The 9324-nt window shown below is 52.5% G+C and overlaps 1 protein-coding gene across 6 annotated transcripts in view; it reads right to left on the minus strand.

Moving 5' to 3' along the window:
• Window positions 1-1237: 1237 nt before the first annotated feature.
• The window catches only part of SERPINA11 (serpin peptidase inhibitor, clade A (alpha-1 antiproteinase, antitrypsin), member 11), an 11052-nt gene continuing 2965 nt past the window's right edge, over window positions 1238-9324 (minus strand). For 3 of the 6 annotated variants that reach the window (XM_014535346.1, XM_014535361.1, XM_014535368.1), the window contains exons 2-6: window positions 8403-9033; window positions 6806-6841; window positions 5794-6067; window positions 2306-2453; window positions 1238-1595 (exon numbers count right to left, since the gene is read on the minus strand). In XM_014535346.1, the coding sequence (XP_014390832.1) occupies window positions 1392-1595; window positions 2306-2453; window positions 5794-6067; window positions 6806-6841; window positions 8403-9033 (1293 nt within the window). In that variant the 3' untranslated portion in view covers window positions 1238-1391. Of the gene's footprint in view, window positions 1596-2305; window positions 2454-3037; window positions 3706-4258; window positions 4816-5793; window positions 6068-6805; window positions 6842-8402; window positions 9034-9324 lie in introns of those variants that run through there. The other 3 variants (XM_014535350.1, XM_014535356.1, XM_014535363.1) reach the window with 3 other exon arrangements.

Raw genomic sequence — 9324 nt, forward strand, 5'->3', positions numbered from 1 at the left:
ATGAAGTAGCAACGAAAATAATTTTATGGTTGGGGTCACCACAACATGAGGAACTGTATTAAAGGGTAGAGGCATTAGGAAGGTTGAGAACCACTGCTCTAGGGAGAAGAGGGAATGTATCAGCCACCCTCTCTAACCAGCAGGGGGCAGCTCTAGCCTTTAAGGCAGTGAGTGGGGTTTTTCCTCTCTGCTGCTCTCTGTGTAAATGGTGGATGATAAGACACAGGCTTAAGTTACCCTTTACCCCTCTTTATCTGAGGGATCCCCATTACTTTGACAAACATTTCCCCCCTCCCCAAACACAAAGTTGATCAAGGCATCTCCACAGACTCTTATGATCCAGTATTGCCTCATTAATCTTACTCTATTTGGTGTAAGTGGATGGACTTCTCTATCCTGATATTATTTAAACATTTAGTGGCCTGAACATTTTGTAGGGATTGAAAACTGGTGGCCCACAAACTGAATTTGACACTTGGCCTTGGAAACTATACCCATGAGTGCAGACCCCGCGGGTTAGCATGTGAGCCAACGAGCAAGCTCTCATGTCTGTTCTTTCTGCACCCTGGAGAAGGCTCCGTGCCCCACTTGCCTTCTAACCGCCCATCTTCCTGCAGCAGGTGGTCCACCCTGTGCATGCAGCTGAGGTGACAGCCCTCTGCGTCTCCCACAGTTTCAGGCAGATGCCTCTTTAAGACTCAGGGACACACTTGTGGGCGAGGGACTTCTGACCTCAGCAGGATGCTCCACGGCGACCAGATACTGCCCCAGTCCATCCCACTAACCACGGGTTTGGCCTATACCCATTGGCTCCTGGCCATGTTAACGCTCCCACTTCCTTTGACCTTGGGGTGTCCTTGGACATGTGACTTCCCATGTTGCACTGGTCCATCTGTGCACTGGCCCATCCTCCCACCCTCCTCTGCATGGAGCATGGTGCCAGGTGCCTGCTCTGGCACCCACCTCCTCCCAAGGGATCTGCCCTGGCGCCTGGGCAGTGACGTTTCAGGACAACCTCGCTTTGCTTTAGAGTTGACGGTGGCCACTGTGAAGGGGGAGACTCTAATTTCTCCTGATGTCCTTTGTGCCTTTTCCTGGGACACTTGGTGACGGTGGTGTGGACATCTTCCAGGACATAACATGGAGCTCTTCTCCTTGTCAACTTTCTGACCACAGGTGAAGGCGACACTAGATTCAAGGGGATTGTGGGGCGAATGAAGGGCAACGTGGAGCCACCTTCCTTGTGAGCATTGCTCTCAGTGCTCACAACACCCAAGGCAACTTTATTCGGGCCTCTGCACACGGATGAACATTCCTCCCATCGGCCTGCGGGTGGCTGAGGACTGCCTGCGGGTTTGCAGGGGCGACAGGACCCTCCTGCCTCCCCGGCGTCAGCCTGCAGCTGGGTTGGCGACCTTTCCCAGGAGGAGTAAGCTCTGGGTGGTCACCTCCCAGACAAGCACCAGGAAAGGCCTGTTGAAACGGGCGTGGGGGGCCCATGTCACGTTCAGAGGCCGGGGTTGGGAGAGGAGGCCGGAGGCAGCCCCAGCCTTGGTTCCCCGCTCACTAATGTCCATGGCTGCCTTGTGCGACACCTAGAAGGAGAAGAGAGGGCAGGGACAGCTCAGGACACTCCGAGGGCAGAGTCTGCCCTGTGGGGCACCAGGAGAGGCAGGCAGAGTGTTCAGGTCTCCCAGGCCCCGCCTTCCAAGACGGCACCTCCAGCTTCGTGTTATTTTCCTCCTCTCCCCATCTTCCCCCTGCCATGTTCTGGGGGCTCACCCTGAAGGTGCATTTGCTTCGTGGTGGGGAGACCAGCGAGCCTGAGCCAGGCCGCAGAAACCCAACAGCACTCTCCAGAACGTTCTCAGCCCCTGGGAGCATGTGGCACAGGCCCAGGTATCATTTTCCACCACCAGCTGCACTTCCTCTCGCTAAGCCTCAGTTTTCTCATCTCTATAATGGCCTGCTCCAGCCTCAGTCAGCGGTTCAAATGCGCTCCATGGGACCGGCTGTCTCTGCTCTCCTCAGCTCTGTCTTAGGAGGAAGTGTAGGAGACAGAGCAAAGTTGCCCCACACCTGGATGTCACCGAATGTGTGTCATCTCTATTACGGACTCTGTCTCCTTGCTCTGAGGACTGGAGAGAGAGCTGGAAAGGGTGCTGCCAGGAAAGGGAGCCTCACAGGTTGTGACATTAAAGAACCGGCATAGGAAAGAGAAAGGAGAACTTGACTTTCAAATCTACACTTCATGTCAAGGGGGAGAAGACCCCCTCCCACCTGCCCGGCCCGGTGGCCTCCGTACCCGGAAGATGGTTCCATTCAGCCGCCCAGGGGCTCCCAGCAAGTCGGCTCCTAAGTTGAAAATGTTGCTGAGCCCGATGTGGGGAAGTATCTCTTCCAGGTTATATGCTCCAGAAATGGCAAACCTTGGCAAGTGCAAGTCTAGCACGCTGCGGAGAGAACCAGACAGGGAGGCCACCCCTGGCTGTGGGCAGCCTGCGTGCTGGCAGGAAGAAGTGCTTCCCAGAGTGAGGGGAACCAGTCTTCCTGGGACACTGCCTGCTGTGCCAGAACATTCCACAGCCCCCAGCCCACAGCCCTTCTCCTCGGACATTGTAGAGCTCTGTGGCCTCTTCCCAGAGCCCTTCAGGCCTCTCTGTCTGATCTGAGAAGGGGCACAGCGAGGGGGGCTTTCTAGACGCCCGGCACTGGGCCAGGGTTTTTACAAAGCGTAACTGCTCAGATCCACATACTTCCCACCTAAGGCGACTGTTGTTAACATTCTCCTACGTCCACGTCTGCTCCTCAGCAAGTTCTGTCGGCCTAGCCCAGGGGTGGGCAAACTTTTTGACTCGAGGGCCACAATGGGTTCTTAAACTGGACCGGAGGGCCGGAACAAAAGCATGGATGGAGTGTTTGTGTGAACTAATATAAATTCAAAGTAAACATCATTACATAAAAGGGTACGGTCTTTTTTTTTTTTTTAGTTTTATTCATTTCAAACGGGCCAGATCTGGCCCGCGGGCCGTAGTTTGCCCACGGCTGGCCTAGCCTCTGAACTACTTCCTAAACCCATCTATTGGCAACCCCCTATACAAGCCCTTCGTCTCTCACTGTCTGAGCTTCAGGGTCTGATGAGAGGCAGTGACCATCAAGCGTGGGCACCGATCGCCAGCGTGACTCTCCGGCTCCTGACATGCCTTGACCAGCATTTCCTGGGTTCAGTTTGCAGGTTCTTTGAACACAGAGCAAACCTGTCCTTTTCTTTTGGGGGTTATTCTTCTTAGTTACTCGACAGTTACTGGGGGCACCTGCAAGCTGGGCTGGTGAATAACCAGCTCAGAAACTTCTGCCTCTAATGAGTCCAGCTTGGAGAGCCGAATTCAGGTTAGGGAACCCTTACACTCGAACTCCTGGGGGCAGCGTGAGGGTCCAGGTGCCCATGTGAAGTGGGGGCAGTCAGAAGTTGGGGTTAAACTGTGAAAAGGAGGAAACAGAGGTGGAGAGCAGGGCAGGCCCCACCCTTGAGGGGGGTTTGCGTAGAGTCACCTCTGTACCCAGATGGTTCCATTCAGCCGCCCAGGGGCTCCCAACAAGTCGGCTCCTGAGTTGAAAATGTTGCCGAGCCCGATGTGGGGAAGTATCTCTTCCAGGTTATATGCTCCAGAAATGGCAAACCTTGGCAAGTGCAAGTCCAGCAGGCTGCTGGACACACCCCACGTGTCCACCCAATGTGAGTGAAGAAGGACGTTACCAGGAAGTGTGCTTTCCCCAGGCTAGCGAACCGTCCTCCCAGCTGAGTGGACGGAGGGAGACCAGACCGGAGGAGGGGGGCAGGTCTGAAGTTTTCATGCTGAAAGCCCATTAAAATGCTCTAAAATTTAACTCTGGCCTGAGAAACATCTGAGATTTAGGAAAGTCACTTGGGTTGATTTTGCTTCTTGAAGGTCCAAGTAAGAGGTCAAAACAGACCCATCCTGAAGGAAAACCTATTGGTCTAGAACAGTGGTTCTCAACCTTCCTAATGCCGCTACCCTTTAATACAGTTCCTCATGTTGTGGTGACCCCCAACCATAAAATTATTTTCATTGCTACTTCATAACTGTAATTTTGCTACTGTTATGAATCATAATGTAAATATCTGATATGCAGGATGTATTTTCATTGTTACAAATTGAACATAATTAAAGCATAGTGATTAATCACAAAAACAATATGTAATTATATATGTGTTTTCCGATGGTCTTAGGTGACCCCCGACCCACAGGTTGAGAACCGCTGGTCTAGAAGATCCTATGAGACTTCCTCGTGAGAGGGGAAAGAGGCAAGCTCACCTCAAGGGAGCTGAGGTGATGGGGTTGGACTCAGAAACTGACAGGAGCTGTGTAGATTCACAGTCAACAAGGAAACGTCCTTAGACCTGGCCTCTGTCCTTGACCCGTATTTCTTTTATTTGGTGCTGGAATCTCTGTCCAAACACAAAACATCCTTTACTCTCCCTGGAACCTCGGTGTGGTTGGGGTGCGGAGCGGAGGCTGGTGGTAGGCTAGAGAGGGATCAGGAGGTTTGTCTGTACCCCGCCCCTTGACGCTGGTGGATTCTGTGATGCTCTGGCCAACAGGACAGGACAGAAGCTGTCCTTCCAAGCCAAGGCCTTAAGAGAGCAGGAGCTTTGACTCCGTGTCTCCTTGGAGCCCCGGGCTGCCATGTAACAATATCAATGATGCTGAGCTGCTGTGCAGAAGACCAAGCTAGCTTCGTGGAGACGCTGGATGGACACAGAGAGAAGGCCAGACTAGCTTCGTGGAGACCCTACGTGGAGACAGAAGACCAAGCTAGCTTTATGGAGACGCTGCATGGAGACAGAGAGATGCCTGCCCAGCCCTTAGCTGTGACAGCCACCAAGCCCAGGCACCAGACATCTGAGCGGAGGAGTCTTCATGCCCCAGCCCTAGCCATCATCTGACTCCAGTGCAGGAGAGACCCCAAGTCAGAACTGCCCAGCTAGGCTGATCCACTCACAGAATCGAGAGAGAGTAGATGTTGTTTTCCAAGCCATTCCGTTTTGGGGTGGTTTGTTAGCAGCAGAGGTCATTAGACCTCAAGGCCGGCTTTCATCCCAGGTGCCTCATAAGGGACGACACACCCCAAGAAGGAGTTGGCTCTTGAAGGGGTCTAGCCAAACTGGAAAAGACTGAAACTACTGTGAGAAAACCACAAACTGACAAGCAAGAGACAGGAGGGGGTCAGATTGCGATCCCATTAAACTGGGATCTGATTTTACAGTGCTCTTCTTGGTTTTTAATTTCTTTAAGAAATGTTTTAATTAACAAAAGATGCACTTGTAAGAAATTCACACTGTCCTGTGGGAGTCATAATTATTCTTAGTAATTGTCCTTGACCTGATTTTTTTGCCACAGCTGACTATCTTCTGACAGTAAATCATGATTTGGACAAAGGGAGAAGCAAGGGAAGGGAGGCTGAGCAGAAAGATGCCCGGGAGGGCGGAGAATGACTCAGCCCTCACTTCCCCTGGTGAGCGCTTCTCACGCACCAGGTCGCTCCTCGGTGCTCCATGTATATTCACGCGGTTAATCCTCCAAACAACCCAGTGTCGAGGTTACCAGGGCCTCGGTGTACAGGGGAGGAAATCTGAGGCCCAGAAGGTAAGAAAATTGCCCAAGATCACAGCTGGTCATCCTAACCTAGGGTTGGCCCCTTGCACTTGGAGTTAAGAACTGCTCGGGGACCTGCACCAGGTGTGCCGGAGTCCTGCTCCTCGTAGCTTACCTGGGCACGAGCAGCTGACTCCATGTCCGCAGGGTCTCTGGCTGCAGAGCGGCCTCCACCTGCTGCATTTGCCCCGGGTCCGGGAGGATGAGCAGGGCCAGAGCGTTGCCGCTGTACTCGATCTGCAGCACCGTGCAGGCCCGCTCCTGGTCGTACAGGAACCTGTGCATTTCCTTCTGGTGCATCATGGGGACGTGGAGGGAGGTCCTCTCGTTCACGAAGAAGCTCTCTTGCTTCTGGGTCTGGTAGCGCTGGAAAGGATGCTTCCACTTGGCTTGGGACACAAAACCCATAGATCCGTGAGGACACAGAACCCATAGAACCACGAGAACACAAAACCCATAGAATCGTGAGGACACAAACCCATAGATCTGTGAGGACACCCAACCAATGACCAAGTATCGCCGACCCTCTCCCCACAGCCGCTACTGTATCCAAGGCCACCCTCTTTCTCACTTTGTTCCACTTTAAGAACGTCCTAACTTGTCTCTCCAACCCTCACTTCCCCCAACCCATTTTCTACATTGTAGCCAGACTGATCTTCCTCAAAACAGATGTGGCCATGCCCCTTCCCTCTTCCAGCTGTTTGGGAATCCTGGGTCCCAGAGACAGTCTAGGACTCTCAGCACAACTCCAGCTCATCTTCTCACTGCAGCGCTCGCACTGCCCCAGGCAACCCCCAATTCCTTCTGTCTCAGTCCAACCAATGTGCTTCATTCCTGAGAACACGTGGTATCTCTGTAGCTCGGGCTTCTACTTAACGCTGCTGTCTCTTCTGAAACCCCTTCTCTCAGCCTCTCCTGCAGCTTCATTCTTCATGTCCGGCTTAGATTCCTTCTCTCCCAGAGAGCCTCCCGCCACTCCCCAAGGCTGGGCGAGGGTCTCTGCAGGAGCCCATGGCACCCACCCCTCCCCGTGCAGAGTGCCACTCCCACTGAGCTGTGACTGCCTTTTTCCTCATCTACGCACGCACGTGCAACCCTGCGCTACAGGGTGGGGAACCGTCTCTTACCATAAATCTCCCAAGTCCTCTCACCCAGCCTTCCTCCTGGGAAAAACATCAAACAAATCCCCCCTGAGGGTATTTTACGGAACACCTGGCAGTCCTCCACCCCATCAGCACAGCCATTAAAGGCAAGGAGAGGCTGAGAAGCTGTCCCCGCCAAGAGGAGCCTAAACTGACGTGACTGAGTGTAAGGTAGATCATGGATGGGACCTCGGAATAGGAAACAACATGAGGTAAAAACAAAAAAGCATGAAAAGTATAAAGATAGATGTACGAATTCAGGAAAGAACTGAAGTTAAAAAACAAACAAAAATTGTGACATGTTCAATGCAACAGTCAAAATTATCTATATAAATATAACATGGTAATGACACTAACACATAAGTGTGAAATAATATATACAGGACGAGAGCATTTGTGTAAAATCTTTACACACAGTGTGTAACTGATGATGTACACACCCTTAATGAGCTCACGGCGCACACACATGGGTGAGGGGGATGCACACCTGCCCGAGGACAGTCCTGGCCTCCAGGAGGGACGGAGGGAAGGAAAGGGGACGAGGAAAGCATTAAAAAGAAATGGAACTTTATCTGTCATATTTTTTTAAATGTCTGAATCAAATGGTAAAATGCTAATGTGTTCATTCTTGGTGGGGGGAATGTATGGTGGTTTTATATTTTTCTTTGTATATTTCTGTATGTTTGAAATCAATAATAATATAAAAATAAAATATTTGCCCGGCTGGTATTGCTCAGTGGTTGAGCGTTGACCTATGAACCAGGAGGTCACAGTTAGATTCCCAGTCAGGGCATGTGCCGGGATTATGGGCTCAATCCCCAGTAGAGGACGTGCAGGAGGTAGCTGAGCGATGATTCTCATCATTGATGTTTCTCTCTCTCCCTCTTCATTCCTCTCTGAAATAAAAATATATGAATAAGTAAAAGACATTTTTCTAAAATTGAATTATTAATAGAAAAGTGAGACTGAGTGTATAACAAAAAGAATCAGAATAAAAATAGAATAGAAAAAACATGGCAAGAGAAACCAAATATTTGCAAATGAAGAAGTAGTGGTATAAGAACATTATTGAATACTATAGGGCCGGTACATGAAATTCATGCACTCAGGGCAGGGTCCCTCAGCTGGGCCTGCGCCCTCTCACAGTCTGGGAGCCCCTGCCGGGAGTGGGCCTAAGCTAGCAATGGGACATCCTTAGCGCTGCCCGTGGAGCCTCTCCTGCCACTGCCTCTGCGCTCGCAGCTGTGAGCCTGGCTTCTGGCAGTGCACTGATCACCTGGGGGCAGCTCCTGCATTGAGTGTCTGCCCTCTGGTGGTCAATGCATGTCATTACAACCAGTCATTCCACCGTTCGGTTGATTTGTGTATTAGCCTTTTATTATATAGGATGCAGGGGTCACTGCCTTAAGAAACATTTGTGACTTTAGGATGGTGCCTTTGAGGGAGAGGCTGGAGGTGGAGGGTAGGGCCGAGGTGGTGGGCGGGGTCGATGGTGAGGTGGGCCAGGGATAGAGGGTGGGGCCCAGCTGTAGGGCGGAGCTGGAGGTGGAGGAAGTGATCAGTCTGCCAGGCTAGCACTCACCTTTGAAGAAGATGTAGTTCAGGAGAACCATGGGCGTGTCCTCGCTGAACTCCTGCAAGCAGTCCACCACCTGCCCGTACGTTTGCTTCCTCACGTAGTCATTCATCTGCCTCCAGGCTGTGGCAGAATCCGTGAGGTTAACAGAGAAAGCCAAGGCTCCATACAGCTCCCTGATGTCGTCCAGAAAGCGCTGACGAGGCTTCAGCTGCTTGTCCAGGAACAGGGAGTGGCCTACTTTCAGCTCCAGTTTGGGACTGGGCAGGTCAAGGGCGTGGATGAGGCTCTGGAAGCCGCAGTGGATGCTGGCCTGCGGGGTCTCCGTGAGGTTAAAGCCCAGGCCCTGCAGGATCTGGGTGGAGGTATCGGCTTGGGCCCCGAGAGAGAGCAGGGCCAGGGTGCTGGCGATGCTCACTGGGGAGAAGAGGATGTTTCCTGGGGTTTCCGCTGCCAGCTGCTTGTACACGCGCAAAGCAAAGCTGGTAATGGTGGGTGTGACTTGGCGGTAGGCGGGCGCTGGCTCTGAGAGCCGACCCCTGGGGGCTTGAGGCAACCCCGGGCTCTTGTCTCCATGGGCAGAGGCCAGGATCCCTGCTCCCAGCAGCCACAGCCACAGCCACGCTGGCTCCATCCTCTGAAAACAAGAGGTTGAGCACATCACTCAATGACGTCACAGCTCCCCATTGCTCCCTCCACAAACCTCACATCCAGACTGTATCCCACAGCGTCATGAGGGCCCTGCAGAGGATGAGGGAGGGTGAGCAGCCCGGGCTCGGGACACTTCCCCCCAAGGCTTCAGTCAGAGTGGGGGCCCTTCATCTGCTCTACACATTGATGTTGCTGAGAAAAGGACTCTGGGTTATAAAAGCAACTTCCATGGTCCCCTCCCTCCTTCCCTCCCTCCCTCCCATGGTCTGTTTTCCCT

This window comes from Myotis brandtii, unplaced genomic scaffold, assembly GCF_000412655.1.
Source record: "Myotis brandtii unplaced genomic scaffold, ASM41265v1 scaffold1013, whole genome shotgun sequence".
Classification (NCBI taxonomy): Eukaryota; Metazoa; Chordata; class Mammalia; order Chiroptera; family Vespertilionidae; genus Myotis; species Myotis brandtii.